This window comes from Notolabrus celidotus, chromosome 11 (genome assembly GCF_009762535.1).
Source record: "Notolabrus celidotus isolate fNotCel1 chromosome 11, fNotCel1.pri, whole genome shotgun sequence".
NCBI lineage: Eukaryota > Metazoa > Chordata > Actinopteri > Labriformes > Labridae > Notolabrus > Notolabrus celidotus.
In genome coordinates, this window is record NC_048282.1 from 13,463,725 (window position 1) to 13,481,849 (window position 18,125).

An 18,125-nucleotide genomic window follows, 5' to 3' on the forward strand; every position below is an offset into this window, starting at 1 on the left:
GAGCTGGGATCGAACCGCCAACCTTCCAATTGAGAGATGACTGACTAAGATAAGATAAGATAAGATACTCCTTTATTCATCCCACGATGGGGAAATTCATGAAGTTACAGCAGCAAACAAGAAGATGTACAGTACAAGAATTTCAACAAGAATATATATATATATAAAAATAATAATAATAAAAAAAATTTTTTTTTAAATGTCCATCTGAGACGACAGCTCTACCCACTGAGCCACAGCCAGCAGTCTCCCTTCATGTGAGTGGAGATGTTCACAATGACACAATATCATGGCTGACTTTGGGGTCATTCTCAGGTTCTATTTTGAAATTACCAGGATTTAGACTCTGACAGTCTTGCATTAGCCAAAATGATTCACCCTTTGATTTCTGACTCATGCTATCAAATGGATTTCTCACCCACATGCTTTACACTTGACTCCAAAATGAGGAGAGAACATGTTAACAACAAATTGTGGAACATTGTGATGGAACACAAATAGACTCCATCCTATAAATCTCAGAGGAAAATATGAAGAGAGTATTCAGAGGATTGTGAAGAAGAAATTACTTAATTTATCAGATACTTTAGTGTTAGAAACTCAAAGTTTCACTGAGAGTGGAATATCATAACCGTAAACAGACGTCAGACATTGTGAATAGTCACGTGGACAAGGAAATCCACAACAAAAAGAAGAAAAAAATCATGTAACATAGGCTTTCTAGACGGTGTGGATTTTATTAAGTATATCAAAGTGCCATCTAAAACTTAATCCATGGGGAACCCTGCTTCCTGCAGTATCTGCAGACATTAATTGTTCATTTTTTAATCTGACTTGTGACTGCAGGCATTGGCCAATGCTAATTATTTCAAATGCCAAATATTGACCAGATTAATCAGTCAACCAATTAATAGGTCTACCTCTAGTTAGAAGCACATTATGGATAACAACATAGATCTGATTATTTTATGATCACTTCATGAGTCTGAACTCGGTGAAGGCTCCATAAAAAGCTTTTCGTTCTAATGTCCTTCCTACTCATTGGTTGCGTTGGTTGTCTTCACTTTACTAAAAACTAATTTGAAGCAAGACCTGGAGATATTTGATTCCAAAAATGTATTTTGCTAAAAAGTCAATTATTAGTAGTTATGTAACTAAAAATGTAAAAAAGCTGGGGAGGATTAAAATAAATCAATGTTAAAAGAATCAATGCCAAGTTCTAATTAAATATCCTAATTAATCCTGATTAAGTATCCTTTTTTATTTAACTTTTAGGAATATTCCCATTGAGATTCAAAATCTCTTTTCCAAGAGAGTCCTGGCCAAGACAGCATCATAAAAATGTTCACACAAAGAACAAGAAAAACAACAGACCTGTGTCAAGTAACCCATTACATTGATCAATATGTTATCAACCCTAAGCAGTAAAACATGTGCGTACACTGGTCAGATGATCCTTAATTCCTCCAAATTAATAAAACATTCCAGCCTTAGGTGGTCTTTTAGCTCAGACCAGGATGATGGAAGAAAAAAAAACATTGAAATCACTTTTACCAAAGTTTGAGGCAGTCCGAAGAATGACAAACATAATTTGTCGATGAGACCGCAGGTTACAGCAACTGACAGTTTAAGGAGTCAGTAAAGTACTAAGAAGGCAGTTCATGTAGTATGGCCTTAGAAAGATATACCAATGACCCATTCTTCTACTATGCAAGGAAAGACTTTGAGAAAGCAGCAAAAAAAAAATGTTTTGGGAAACGCTGATGTATCTGTGCATGGGAATTGCTTTGTATATGTATTGTGCACTGCGTTTATGCTTGCTCGGTACTGTTACATTAAATTGCATGTCAAGAGGGAAATCTCACTATTCTTTATCATTATACAGCTGCATCAGGGAAAATGCATATTATACTGAATAGTTTGTAATTTTCCCCTTTGTACACAGTTTAAAGAAAGCTTTATTCAATTACCACTAGCTCAAGAACATGCTCATCACATATGCACAATGTACTTCTATGTGTTTGACTGAATACATGTTCTCACCACTCATTGGCACATCATTGGCCTGGCATGCTTATTCCAACACTACTGGTGAGTTCCCAGCACTGTCAGCTGGCTCAATGATCCCAATCTGCAACATGTAGTCCGCTTCCTCCTGTACTATGTTCTTTTCATTGGGAGGGTACCGATAAGGCTGCTGTTTAATATTGTATCACAAACATTAACATCGTGCTTTGGCAGTTCAGTTCTATCAGGAACATCCTTACATAACATGTGGTAGTTGTCAAGTAAACCAGCCACATCAAGCCTTAGGGTTTTTCCAAGATGCTGCAGACTTTCCTGACGGCCCTGTCACACCTTGACCATTTAGCCAGCGTATAAAAAAATTGTTGAGTACGCTGGCGTACGTCGCATAAGTTATAGCTGAGTTCCGTATAAGTTAAGAGCACCCTGAAGCACTCTGGTATACGTCATAGTACGGTGAGTAAGTTGAAAAATTGTGTGCATGCACAACATTTTTCGACATATGCAGCGTATGGATCATACGTCCAGCATACGCCTGCTGTAAGTTGTAGGTAAGTTATGCAATGGTTGACACACGTTGACACACGTAGAGCTGTGTGTCTGCGTGAGTGTGAGAAGCCTTGGAGCCCTCACTCAGTGTCAAATAGCAGAGCCTCTGAAACAGAAGCTGAAGCCAGCATGTCAGAGTCTGGTGGTGTTCAACGATAAAGCTGCTGTTGAATTAAATGAAGTTCAAAATGTTACGTTTTTGAAAGCGCAGTCAATAAGTGTAACTTCTTGTAAGGACCAGAGGCTGTGTTCCTGCTGGTTTAGAGTTCAGAGTTTTTAATAACACACAGAGCTCTGCCATCAAAAAGCACACAGCTCTGATGATGCATGGGAAACAAAATAAAAGGCATGCAGTGCATTTTCCAAAACGTATACATTGTCATTAACGAGCAACAGTCTTTTTTTTTACACTTTGTCTGCGTTATCACGCTGACGCGTGCTTTGCACATGTGGACTTTAGTTGGGCATAAGTTATGAATATTCTATGTATACGCCCCAAAATTGAAAAAAACATCAGTGTATGGCAGCGTTAGAGGCATTTTGATACGCCGGCAAAAAGCTGGCTAAATCATTAAGGTGTGACCTGAGTGTTGTATGTTCCTGCCTGTTACATCACAGCCTGACCACAATCTGGCCTTAAAAGATGAGACATATCTTGGTGCAGATGGGTCAATCACTTGTTTCTTAAACAAGTGCAGCGGACCCCTCACCTCAAGGTTGAAGATGACTTCAAAAGGACTGTCTTGAAAGATTCAGTGGGATCATCACAAACAGCAAACATTAATTGGGATGGCATCATACCATTCCTTAGGTTGTGCCTCCACAAATGTCCTTATCATACCCTCCAGGGTGCTATGAAACCTTTCTATAGCCCCCTGAGACTGCGGGTGGTAGACAGATGAGTACCTTGGTGCTATATTTAACTCTGCCATGACTTGCTGGTACAGTCTGGTAGTGAAATTGGAACCCCTATCAGACTGAATGGTGCATAACAGACCTGCCCAAGAGAAGAACCTAACAAGGGGATCAACAATGGCCTTCACCTTAAAGCCTGATTTATACTCCTGCGTCAAATTGACGGCGGTCTGCGTAGTGCCCGTACCTTCACAGAGGCCCACGCATGTAGCTGACGTTCACCTCCTCCAAAATGTAGCTATGCTTCGAATCACTGCTGCGTAGGTTTGACACAGAAGAATAAATCAGGCTTAAGGCTTCTCAATGGGAAAGCTTCTGGACAGATGTGGCTTCATCTAAGATGGTGAGCAAATACTCATTACTAGGGGTGGGATTTGCAGGGTGACTCACAATACTGTACACAATACTTGTCCCACAATAACGATAATATTGCGATACAGCAACACTTGATTAAGTAGTGACGCAGTGACAAACAACATGTAAGACAATGGCCCTTTTCCAAATACCACATCCTCCTACTGAGCAAAATCAGTGTCCTCCAAGTCCACAGAGGAGTCCCATGGTTTTCCTGCTCTACAGGTTCATGGGCCTCACCTTGGTTATGTGTTTCACATTTGCTCAAAGCACGAGTGACTACACATGCCGTAAAGCCCGGGAAACTCTTTTTCCAACTGACAAAGTTAAGGTTAGTCCAAGGGCTGCTCTGCCCCTTCCAGAACAACCTTCTTCCCAGCCACACCATTTTCCAACACCAAGTAAACTGCATTAAAAGGGAGAGTCTCCACCTCTGCTACCATGGCATGACCAGTTACCAGCTGTGATCTTAAGTAGATACAATGAACTGGCACAGTTTCAAATCCACCACCTGCTTGCTAACACCAATGTGGTAAACAAATCCTTCAGCCTCCTGAACCTCTCCTTCATCGGGCTGCTGACTGACACTGCGAGGTCAACCGCATCGCAGCCATGAGTCCTCTCACTGCTACTCAACAAACATCAAACCTGCCCTCCCAACAGCACATAGAATTCCACAACTCTTAACCATCCTAGACTCAATCATCAACTTTTTTACGGTATTCTACGGATAGAAGCATTTACATTTTTTTTCTGGTGCTCAAAAAAGGATTACTATGTGGTAAATACTTGTCAGATGCCGTTCAAGGGGTGTGATCCCTAAGCAATAAGTTAAATAATTTATTTTAAGTACATTACTGTGGCGAATAGTACAGATCAAGTCAGTCACAAGAAATTGTTTACTAAATGTAAGCCCTTGCCCTACATCTCCCCACCTACCCTCCAATCTATTTCCCTCTTCCCCTTTCTCTCTGCAACCTCCACTAATTTAGTGACGACTAATCCACTGCCCAGCTTAATCCCTCAACCCCCTCTCTCACAAACATGTACACATGACTTGAACACATGTGCACACTTTCTCTCTCATCCTGCACACTCAGTTCCTTACACTTGCACATATAAATTTAGAAAAAAAATTAAAACAACACACATCTGACAAACTCGCTTATGCAATAACACTGAAAATACTTTGTTCTTCTATAAATGGGATGAATACTCTGACTTAAAAAAGAGTGGAAGAGCTATTGCTTAACAAAAGGGCCTGAGAGGGGGGTTTTTTTGCAATGGAAATGTTTGCTGTCAAATATATTATACATGACTTCAATTTGAAAAATTCCAAGATCATGTGTACCATTCATGTTGCTTTTAGTTTCAGCTCATGCTTATTAGACCAAAAAAGTCTGCTGTCTAAAGGTTCCTTGAGTCACGAGTGATATACGATATTTATAAACTTCATAATCTTCATCAGCCAATCATATTCCTGCTGCCAAACCACAACACATGACATTATTACCATACACATGCCAAATAAGATATAGTTTACTACTAATCTTCTGAATGAAACAGCTTAAGCCTGCATTGTAATAAGCAGCTCTGTTTAGGGCACTGCCAGATTTGATAATCTTGGAAGTTATTTTTCTGGATTAGGGCCAAAAAACACAAAATGTGACAGAGTTAGTAAAAAAAACACAATGTCACAAACCTTTGGAATATATTACTGATGAACACAGAGGTAGGTCATTTAAAGGGATTGAATAAAGTGTGAATAAAGTTGTTAATACAAGGTGAAAAGACATCTCATCTTCTGAGACTAACATAACAGTATACAGTTTATATTATCTTTAAACCTTTGTTTGCCACTCTGTTGTGTCAGACATTCATACTTCCTGTTTCTCCCTCTTTCACACAGAAACACACTTGTACATTGGCAGTGAGTGTAGACTTGGACAGTGTGAATAATCCCCATCTGTTGAGGTTGCATGCTTCATTTTAATGCATCCGTCTCCCACACACTTGTTTCACAGCCACTCATTACACACAACACATACGCACACACAATCCCTTTAAAGGCTGAGAGTACTTCAGAGAAAATAAACAAATGTATGCTCTGAATCACGTCAAGTCCTTTGAGGACACTGCTGTACTTTTAAGACTAAATTACTACCACTACTAAAAGATTGGCTGGCTTCTTCAATAGAATATAGCAAGGTTCCCCCTTAGATTGAGATTGTATTCATGATGGAGCTGGAAAAGCTAAATACCTCATAGAGAATAGTAAACTTGCTGAAGGCAAGCTAAGGGTGCATGAATTAAACTGGACCTCTTCATCTGAAAGAACCATCTCCTCATGATAAAAGACGGACACTCTCTCAACCCATAATTCCATACACTTCTGGCTTGAAATCAATGGAAAGCCTGAATAAGAAAGGTCATGTATGGTTAGTGGTTTAATATTTTAGTCTTTTATTATCTTAGAAATGTATTTTACTTTGGTGATTTTAATTTCCTGTTTTGAGTTTTAACATCTTATTTTACCTCCAGTGTTTCCTCATTAAGATATCATGAGAGCGTTTCCTCAGTTCGTTCACCAACTTCTTTTTATTTTTTATTTATTTATTTTATTCTTATTGTTTTTATTACTATTGTTGCATATTGTGTTCTTAACCTTAGGGTTGTGGGGTGGGTTTTGGGTCGGGGATGGGGCTGGGATCTTTTTCTTAATTTATTCTATTTTAAGTCGTTTTTATGTACAGCACTTTGTGTTACAATGTCATTGTATGAAAAGCGCTTTATAAATAAAGCCTGATTGATTGATTGATATTTGCCTGTCACTTACTTTAAGTCTGCCTGTCCCACTAAACAAGACAAGGGAGCTCAGAGACTATGGACGTCCCTCTGCTGTGGACGTGCCAGACTCCAGCTGCTGCAACTACTTATATCAGCCTCATCATTATCATCACTGCTACAACACTAATCTCAGAACAGTCTGACTCCAACTGATGATGTTGATGATGTCATTGTTACGTGTATCTGTCCATCTCTCTCTTTCTGCATCTCCCTCTTCCCAACTGCAACACAGTCAAGGCAGATGGCTGTCTAACATGAGTCTGGTTCTGTTCAAGGTTATTGCAAGTTTAAAGTATGTAACTTGCTAAATGCTGCAAAGTTCTCTGCTCATGGTGGAGCAAGACAGGTTAAAACAGTGTTTCCTGTAAGATGGGGCTGGATCTTATCCTGTCTTGATGTTGGGTCTTTTAATTAAAATAACTTCTTACCTACAGCTCAGCTCATAACTGGTTAAAAACTTGTACTTTTCCACAGCAATAACTGGTGATGAGTAATTGTTTAAAAAAAATAATCTATTGTCAGAAAACACTATTTAAGGGGGTTCAGTAGTGTTTAAGTAGTGTAGTTAAGGAGCAGCTGGGGCTCAATAGCTGTCACTCAATAGGTAGGTTTTGGATTTGATCGCAGGTCCTACTGTCCAAAATGCCAAAGTGACCTTGAGCAAGACACTTAACCCCAAAAATTTGAGCATAGCATTAGTTCAGCAGTCCACGAAATGAAGCTCAGCCCAAAGTAAACCAGCTGATCTTAATGCCAGCCCATATCAGCTGACAGCTCAGCCAATTACCTACTACGCATCCAATGGTCAAATGTCAAACTGGGCATGCAATTTAAACTGCTTTAGCCTGCCTACGCTTCCTGCTTCCTGCTTCCAGCATCCTGCATCCTGCATACAGCTCTGCAACCATGCCACAACACATGAGAAAAATGCTTTGAATTACCTGTTGCTGTTTTCTGCAACAGGTAATTTGAAGCATTTTTCTTAAGGATAAACATTTTTATAATAGTAACAATAAAGTTTATTTATGTTGCACCTTTCTAGAGCAGGCGTCACAAAGTGCTTCACAAGACCTGTCTAAACAAATGGGTCTTCAACTGCTTTTTGAAAATGTCCACAGTGTCCACAGCTCTCAGTTGGACTACTGTCCCAAAGTTGTGGAGCTACAACCTCAAAAGCCCAGTAACTTTTAGCTTTTAGTCTAGTGTGAGGGACTGCCAACATACCCTGATCAGAGGACCTCAGAGTCCTTCTGGACTCATACAGCTTCAGCAGCTCTCTGATGTATTCTGGCACCTGACCATGTATTGCTCTTTACACAGTAACAAGAGTCTTAAACTGGATTCTGAACTTCATGGGGAGCCAGTGTAAGGACTTGAGTATGGGTGTGACATGGGACCTTCTGGATGATTTTGTGAGGGGCTTAGCTGAATCGATTTGGACCACTTACAGGCGGTACAAAAACGTGCCTCTGAGACAACTGAACAAAGAATTACAATAATCTAAACAAAATGAAGCAAAAGCATGAACAATCATCTACAGCTCAACCCTGCACACAATGGGCCTAGGTTTTGCAATATTTCTTAAATGGTGGAATGAGGAGTGAACCAGACCATTTACATGATGATGCAAACTCAAAGCCTGGCTCATTTGGACCCCAAGATTTCACAGTGTAGGCTTTACAGCAGAACATAAGAGATCATGATGTTTTTCCACATTTGGCAAAACATGCTTAGAAGCAGAGACAAGGACCTCAGTTTTCTCAGTGTTCAACTTGAGAACTGCCATCCAAGCTTTTATACAATTTACACATTCAAGTGAAACAGAGAATTTAGAGACATTTCTAGGTTTAAAAGACAAGACATGAACAGCTGAATGTCATCAGTATAACAATGATAAGAGACATCTTTCAAAGTTCTTTAAGACATCCTATGTTCAATTCTTTATTCTAGAGAGACAAGCATTCCCTCTCTAATTATGCTCCATCTCAATGAGCTCCTCTTCCTCTCCAGGACAAGCAGTCATAACACCAATCCCCTTGGTAAAGTATTTGGCTTACTCCATACATACAATGGTAAATGAACTGTGTTTAGAAAGGGCTTTCTCTAATCTTCTGACTACTCAAAACACTTTGACATTGCATGTCACATTCACCCATTCACACCACATTCATAGACTGATGGTAGAGTGCCCATCAATATTAACTAATCCCATTCACACACCCCTGGCACAGCCACAACGTGCAGTTTGGTGTGAAGTGTCTTTCCCAAAGACACTTTGGCATGTGGACAGTGGGACCTTGTACCTGCAATGGAACCCCCGTACCTTCCAGTTGAGAGACAACCGATTCGTAACACTGAGCCCATAACAATCCCTGCAAGTACCTGGAAAATGCCCAGTGACCCCCACACATCTCCACATCATTCAGCTTTAATGACAATGTCAATCACTTTTTCCTAGCCTTCATGCTTCAGCCTCTCTCTAGTAAGAAGTCACCTTTGTGTTTCAAAAGATTGCATCTGGGGACTGCAGCCACTGTCATTGCCAATCCCTGAAAAAACATACTAACCACCAGCTAATTCTTTGTAACTTCTGCTTCTATCGTTGTAGCATTGCTAATTAATCTGATGTTTCAATATTCACTTCATTCCCTAAAACTCAAAATAAACGCACATATTTTGTACCAAAGCCAAAAATGAAGCAACAAAAGCTTAATGGGGTGAAATGTTTCATTTAGGCTTGAAAATTGAATTTTCAGTAACGCGATAGACTGTATCCAGATGGCTCATTCTCTGATCTCATCCCTTTACTATGGGAACCCAGAGTCTTCACTCAACTCACCCATCCACACATTAAAGCCTCTTGGAACGTGAGTTGGTATAATTAAAAATTTTCCAAGATGTAATGAGTCATTAAGCATCAACAAAAATCTGAGTGAAAATAAACATCCACAACTACGAAAAAACACTGTTCAAAAACAGCTTATTCTCCAGCTCACACCATGTCTCAGGACTGTGTGGGCATGGCAGCTCATGTTTTGATTGACACGTCCATCAAACTAAACTATGGCAACTGTCACACAACACAGCATGGAGCAGCACAGAAAGTATGTGTTTAAGCCGTCTGACTCTGAATCTAAAGACACAAAAACTCCTTTACTGCTATGTAGACTCCATGTTTGGGACATCAGGAACATGTGATGTCCAGAGCAACAGAGGCTGAAGTGCAGGAAGGGTCATGGCTCAAAGTGCCAGACCAAGCAGACTTCATTGAATCATCAATCCCAGCTCCCTTTGACATCTATTCCTCTGTACACGCAGTGGTAGTTCACTCAGATACCAATAATGTCATGTCCAGGCAATCCACAAAGTTTCACTAGAGCTAGAGTCTCTCGCCTCCACTGAGAAATAACTGGGCAAGAGGTGAGTCCTGGCCTTAAATATATCTAATAGATACCTGCAAATCATTTCATGAAGCGTAAAACACATCGTATCCAAAAGCATCGCCTCACTGCTGAAACAAGTTACCCGTAGGAAATAGAAAGAGTGCTCGCAACTGGCTCTTTCTGTAGTTCTTCAGTAAATACATGAGAGCATATTTTGACATTTTAAACGAAAAACTAAAATAGGTAGTTGCGAGGAAAGCTACGTTCCTTCTTTGTCTTCAACAGTCAGTGTTACCATGTCAACCACAGATGCATTCAACCAAAAAACGCCAGCTAACATGGTCACACGTTAAACCTAAACACCTGCCAAGAATTCCAGGAGTGATCACATATTTGTGATTCAACTTTTACAAAGTAATTTCCCTATTACCTTCTTCATCCATTTCAGGTGCTTATTTCACCTTTGCACAAGTTACTCTGTCCACCACAAATTAAAAAACAAAATACCTGTATGCTTAAGATCACTGCCTGTGTACGGAGAAACAATGTTTAGTTTTTGTCAAGTAGATGAATTGTATTGTGTTACTTTCTGTTACTTTTATGGCTCCCAAATATACCACAAACTTAATTATTGTTTATAATGAATAGTAGCCTAATGTAAACACTGCTACTTCCGCAGTCCACTATAGATGGTGACGTTACGGCAAACACGTGGCTGAAAGTCATATTGACCACTTGTGAACTGCTAACTCGCTATGAGCCTGACTGCTGCCTGTATGGTCTTCAAGCAGGGTCCTACTGGTGGTGCTATACAATTGAAGTTATTATTATACTCAAAAGTCTAGAGAAAGCAGACACACTGGCAATCACACCACCCGCATCATGAGTGTGTGTGTGTGTGTGTGTGTGTGTGTGTGTGTGTGTGTGTGTGTGTGTGTGTGTGTGTGTGTGTGTGTGTGTGTGTGTGTGTGTGTGTGTGTGTGTGTGTTTGTCCAAAGCAATGAAACTCAACCCATTAGTCCAAATATTGCCAGGAAAGTCCTCTTACATAACCCACAGGCCAATCGCACTCATGCAAAGGTGTTGTAACTACCCTTTGTGTATAATTTGGCTGATGACAAATGGTGGCATGACCAGCTAGCAGTATAGCACATGTTTGAACAATACCCTCTATCCTTTACAGCAAAGCAAGCAACATCTGCAAGGCAACATACACATTTATAGAATATGCAAAGAAAAAAATACAAGTGATTTTTGTTTTCACCGCCTTTTATCTTTAAATGTAACTAGTGAGGGACATTTTGAGCTTTTCTCTTGAATTAAAAAAAACAAGTAATGACTTTCTCAAAAAATTAGCATCCTCAGTCTTTGTTTTCTACCACATTAAAGGAAAACATTGTCACATCATGGAAACTGTGATTTCATACTGTTTAGGTGGCAAAAGTAAAACTTTACATGACTGTTTCTCATAACCTTGAACAAATTCAGGTGCCCTCGCAACAAGGATGTCAACAATAAGACTCCTCTGACTGTTCTCCTTACTTTTAAGTACATGTTGTACTACACTATGGAACATAATAGCCAAATAAAAAAGGCATTTTGTTTAGTTCATCGTTCAACCTCTACACTCCCACTGCATTATGTACTGGTCTTCTTGTTTAAAATCAATCTTAAACATTCTTACACACAGGTAAAAGGTGCATTAATTCCATTCCAAATCATGATCACACTGTATCTATTTGCTAATCAACACACACTCTATTATAGCTTAAATTATGTTTTAGAACCCAAAGCAATTCATACAATCAGTGTTGTGTAATATATTAAAAAATGCCGTTAAAAAACCTTTATACATTAATCTTGCATCCTTTTTTGAAAAAGAAAAAATTATCAATGCTACTCACCAGTTCTTGGTTGGTAGAATTGGAGTCATCTCCGGGGAAGGGAATGTAGATGGCTAAGGCCACACAGTTCACAAATATAGACAACAATATAAAGATATCAAATGGTCTGTAAAAAGATAGCATTAAGGAAAAAGATGATCTCAAATTACAACATTTTGTTTGCAATAGCTTGCTTGTTTTGAAAAGGTAATGAGAAACTCTAGTTGTGGTTGGGTCAAGCTACATGTCAAAGGAATAATATTACATTTACAGGAATGCAATTAGTGTGTTGATAATGATCTAGGAATGCTTAGATTATATTTGGAAGAACCTAAAAACGTATTTAAACTCACCCAACAAAACAGTTAGAGTATCTTTGTTCCATAGGGGTCATATAGTTTACCATGTGTAGCTCACAGGCTATTTCTATTGCAACAATCATGTTGTGTTTGTTTCTTTTTCATGCTGTACATCAGTTTATAGAGAGGTAACCATTAATCAACTAATCTATAAAACAATCTACCCATACAAATAACCAAAGCCTTTTAAACACCCATCCAGAACTTCATTCTGTGGTCAAGAGGATACTTCCACTCCACCAGACTGATGCAGGCCCTGCGAATCGGGTTGTTCAATGTCAGGCAGAAAAGAGCTCTTGGTGGTCTGCTGTTGGTAGATCCTCCCTGCTTTTTGCTTTTGGCATACTGCTGCCTCTTCCTCTGTGCAAGTGAGCCCACAGGAGCTGTTCCAGTAGTGCAGACTGAGGGCTGTGAACTTATGAAGGGCTTTGTACCATCTCCCTTTGCTTGGCGAGCAGCGCTAATAGCAGCATGCCAAGCAAGAACCGGACTTACACTGGAACCAGTGGTGCTGGAGTCCTGAATATCACTGTTGGCCCCAAGGAGGCCATGAGAGGGTCCAACAGGCTTGCCAGCACTTGGTGGGGCTTGTAGGGGCTCCGATGAAGGGAGCTGGTGAAGATCAGTGTTGCTTTCTGACCAGAGCGCAGAGGTTTCATTGGAGGAAGATGTACTTCTATTGCTGGCAAACTGTGCCCCTGAAAGGAGAGAGTGGAAAAAATTATTTGGAAGCAGCTTTATAAGACTAAAAAACAAACATCATTTTACTCAGGTACAGCTGGCATCGGATCAGTCCATTTTAGGGAACTAAAATCTATAATATTTTTTGATAACCCTGAGATCTTAAATTTGTAATTACAAATCAAAAAGTACAGAAGCACAGGTGTGTTCTACTCAGCTCATTGCCCTTACAATCACAGAGGGGACCAAACTAAAGCATGTTCACTTTGACACATTTATTTATTGTGCATATTAATGACCATTTCAGCGTAGCATCCTTTTTAATATGCCAGAGTTAGCCGTAAGTCTGTTTTTCAACTGTACTCCCAGGTAGCAGGGTTCATAACAATAGGCAGAGATAAATAACAACAGATAGAAACAATACATCGTCATAGCATAACATTGAAAACACAACACATCAGAATAGGATCAGATGTGCAAAATAGTGCAAATAAGCATGTTAAAATGCTAAAATGTTTTTCAGCGCAATAGCGTGCTATATCTGGAGTTGGACCACACAGAGGGTTGACTCCAACATACCAGTGTATCATAAAAGTAAACATGAACACATTTAAACAAGTAAAATATGTATATACAGACACACACAAACACAAGCATACATACACAGGCTTGTGGGACTTTCCCTTTTGCAAACAATATGGTGGTGGAGCAAGTCCATGTAATGTTTTATACAGTGGGTATACGGAAAGTATTCACACCCCTTACATTTTTCTACATTTTGTTATGTTACAGCTTCGTTCCAAAATGGATGATTTTTTCTCCTCAGCATTCTACACACAATGCCTCATAATGACAAAATGAAAAATGTTTTGTAGAAATTTCTGCAAATTAATTAAAAATAAAGCACTCAAATTTCACATGTGCATAAGTATTAAGACCCTTTGCTCTGAAACTCAAAATTGAGCTCAGATGCATCCTTTTTTCATTGATCATCCTTGAAATGTTTCTACAACTTGATTGAAGTCCACCTGTAGTAAATTCAATTGATTGGACGTGATTTGGAAAGGCACACACCTGTCTATATAAGATCCTACAGTTGACAGTGCATGTCAGATCACAAACTAAGCCATGTAGTCAAAGGAATTGTCTGTAGACTACCGAGACAGGATGTATGGAGGCACAGATCTGGGAAAGGGTACAGAAAAATGTCTTCTGCATTGAAGATCCAAAAGAGCACAGAGTTACTCCATGATATGTAAATGGAAGAAGTTTGGAACCACCAGGACTCTCCCTGTACTGGCCGCCTGGCCAAAATTAGCCATCGTGGGAGAAGGGCCTTGTTCAGGGAGGTGACCAAGAACCCAACGGTCACTCTGACAGAGCTTCAGCGTTCCTTTGTGGAGATGGGAGAACCTTCCAGGAGGACAACCATCTCTGGAGCACTCCACAGATCAGGTCTTTATGGTAGAGTGGCCAGACAGAAGCCACCCCTCAACACAAAGCACATGAAAGTTTGCCAAAAGGGACCTAAAGGACTCTCAGACCATGAGAAACAACATACTCTGGTCAGATTAAAGCAAGATTGAACTCTTGGGCCTGAATGTCTAGAGAAAGTCATGCACTGCTCATCATCTGACCATTACCGTCCCTACAGCGAAGCATGGTGATGGCAGCATCATGCTGTAGGGATGTTTTTCAGTGGGAGGAACTGGGAGACTAGTCAGGATAGAGGGAAAGATGGACACACCAAAGTACAGAGAGATTCTTGATGAAAACCTGCTCCAGAGGTCCTAAGCACACAGCCAGGATAACAAAGAAGTGGCTTCAGGACAGGTCTCCGAATGTCCCCAAGTGACCCAGCCAGAGCCCGGACTTGAACCCGATTGAACATCTCTGGAAAGACCTGAAAAAAGCTGTGCACTGACACTCCCCACCCAACTTCAACGAGCTTGAGAGGATGGGCAAAGAAGAATGGGAGAAACTCCTCAAATCCAGGTGTGCTAAGCTTGTAGCATCATACCTGAGAAGACTGGAGGCTGTAATCAATGCCAAAGGCACTTTAACAAAGTATTTAGTAAAGGGTGTGAATACTTATGCACATGCAAGATTTGAGTGTTTTATTTTCAATTAATTTACAAACATTTCTACAAAACATTTTTCAATTTGTCATTATGGAGTATTGTGTTGAGAATGTTGAGGGAAAAAGGGAATTTAATCCATTTTGTAATAAGGCTGTAACATAACAAATGTAAAAAAAAAAATGAAGTGGTATGAATACTTTCCATATACCCACTCTATTTAGAACAGGCACATTTTAACTTTTTAAAAACTAAGAGTCTTTCTGTCAAAGACTTTTATAGCTTTTTTAAAAAGTGAATGTATTGGTTTGACAGTTTTTAGATTTGTAATTGACCATTTTATTCAGAATTTTTAATTCAAGAAAAAATAATTGTAGAAACATTTTGGCAGCATTTTCTGGTAATGAAGGTCTCGTTTGGCTGAAATTATAAAGAGTAAATTTGATGAATTGGGAATTTTTTTTCACATGATTCGTAAAAGACAACATAGGATGCAGTGTAACACCAAGGTACTGAGATTCATGCACAATCTCCAGTTCTCCTTTCAGGAACACATTTTAGTCCTTTGAGTTGGCCGTTTTTAAAACATCATACAGTTGTTTTAGTTCAGTAGCAGAAACGATTTTCAAGCCATTCCTGAACTCAAGGTGTTGTCAGTGTAAGAGTCTGTGATACTTCTTGATCAGTCTTTGCATGTGTAGAAATGACTGCATCATACACAGATATGTTAGCATTAGCATGTCAAAATTATAGGTGTTATTTAGCCTACTAAGTCATGTAATTGTTAATTACGTTTCAGAATAAATATATAGAGATGTAAGGGTATATTTTCATTGATTATGTCAAATTTTTTGGAAACTCAGAAAAAATACAAAATACATATGATTTTTTTTAATTAACTATTTTGTTTTTATACAATTTTTGCCTCAAAAAATTACTCTGCAGGACATTCTCCAGTCAGAAAGAAAATGCCATTGTTCTCAAGTGGGTCATGTAATAAAAAAATGTACGCCCCACATTAAAGACCTTCCTTGTAAAACTTTAAAACTTGCTTTAACTGTAACTGCACACCAGGACAAAGGTTTAAACGGTACTTGGATTGAATAGGTGAAACATGGAAGCTGTAAAGAAGACAAAGATAATTAGAGAAGAAGGAGAAGCTGAAAAGGAGGAGTTGTGAATGAGTGTGAGGGAGATGGGAAGATAAATATAGTGTGAGGGAGGGAGGGGGGCATGCAGGTGGATGGGGTGACGGATGGATAGAGAGGGGGAAAAGGCAGGCAGACAGAGACAGAGAGACAGAAAGTGGTGAGAGAGGTAGAGACAAAAAGAGTCATTAAAATCAATATGAACCATGAGTGAAATAGTCAGTGCCCTTGAAACGGTCACATTGGTTCACAGCAGCTCTGCTTCCAAAACACATCAACAACTGTTACAAAGCCAACCAAGATTTTGTGTCCTCTGAAACTTTACTCACTTTAGTTTGTAGAAAGTAAAGACACAAATACTGGGAGAAGAACTTATTAATTCTTAACTTAGTAGACTTAGTTTGGGTGAGAAATGGGCAGTGTCATGGCCGTGGGAAGTAGGGGTGCTGAGGGTGCTGCAGCACCCACTGTTGGAAAAGGCATCACACATTTTTTTTCTGAATGCATAAATAAGTTGAAACAAATGCATTAATTAACACAATAAATCAGTTTTTTTCCTTGTATTATTTTCTAAAAATATAATGCCAGAGGAAGATTTGAGAAATAATTATAGCAATTTTAAATAATTATTCATTTTAAAATAACCCGATGCATGGGCCCTGTGTGTGTGCCTGCTTAAAAACTTAAAGTATTTGGATAAGTTCTGTTCAATGCGTTTTACTGCCTTTTGGGCCTGTTTTACCAGGTTTGGCTTGTATGCTCTTTGCTGTACAACAGGATATGGAAGTTGCAATTTGTGAATTTATAATGAAAAGTTCTCTTGAAAGCTTGTATTCAAACCAGATAAATAAAAATAAAATGTATGTGCGCTATAGCCTATCATTTGCAAAAGTAACCTAAATGCAAAAAGAAAAAAAAATTGCACCTCTTACTACAGCACCCCCAACTTAAAGCCACTTCCCACGGATCTGGGCAGAGTAAAAGGTAAACAAAGCCCCTCGTGAACTGTACTAACGACACTCCTCACTCCAAGACGTAACACAAATATTAAACGTAATATTACACGTATTGTCACAGAGTTAGTTGAAAAGTTAATTAACTATTATATGATTTTAAAACGATCACTTCAGAAAATGCTACAAAGTCTACCGTTTTACAGACAACTCGTGCACCGGGGATTTGTTGACTGCTGTCATTACAATCATTGCAACCCAGTAGGCTACATTCACCTCCGATGTTAAGCTCAGTCTAATACTGATATACAAGTAGAATACATCTACATGTAGAAATTATTTAGATCATAATTACGTAAAACAAGCAGACATCCAGAGAATAAACGCTCTCGCGCCGCTCCAACTCTACTTCTTTGCTTCGCTTTCCTTTTTTTTTTTTTTACCTTCAGACTGTTCATCTGATTCTGGCATCCTCGAATCCACATAAAAAAAAGCGTTTTAAATCCAACTCATCGTTTGAAAAACCCTTAATGTCAAGCCTGAGACGCGCCTTAAACCTGAATTTTAAAACGTATCCGAGACGCACAGCCTGACAGGCGGATCAAACATTGTCGCCACATCCGGGTGCCTGCCGGTAGATTCCCCACGGATCTGACAGGGTGCGATGAGCAGCAGTGATTCTGCTCCTCTCGGTTATTCTCACTGAGTCTCTAAAGTGGTTTTTAGCATCACATCAGTTTAAAACTTGAAATGCACCTGTTGCCCATCACCAAACGTCAAAAGCACCTACAACATGTGGTTCAGCTTAACAGACCGGATCCAGCAGTATTAAGAAATGTTTACAGCATTAAAATCAGGATAGCAATATTTGTTTTCTATTTTGAAAGAGCAAAAACAGTAACGGACACCTTGGATGAGGCTATGTGAAAGAAACTTAAAAATATCTAATC

General features: G+C 39.3%; 1 protein-coding gene across 1 annotated transcript in view; it reads right to left on the reverse strand.

The window, feature by feature from the left end:
* cacna1db (calcium channel, voltage-dependent, L type, alpha 1D subunit, b) overlaps positions 1 to 17,766 on the reverse strand; it is a 77,214-nt gene extending 59,448 nt beyond the window's left edge. The window contains exons 1-3 of the mRNA XM_034696602.1: positions 17,619 to 17,766; positions 12,545 to 13,013; positions 11,978 to 12,083 (exon numbers count right to left, since the gene is read on the reverse strand). Of these exons, the coding sequence (XP_034552493.1) occupies positions 11,978 to 12,083; positions 12,545 to 13,013; positions 17,619 to 17,646 (603 nt within the window). The 5' untranslated portion in view covers positions 17,647 to 17,766. The remainder of the gene's footprint in view (positions 1 to 11,977; positions 12,084 to 12,544; positions 13,014 to 17,618) is intronic.
* Between the last annotated feature and the right edge of the window lie 359 nt (positions 17,767 to 18,125).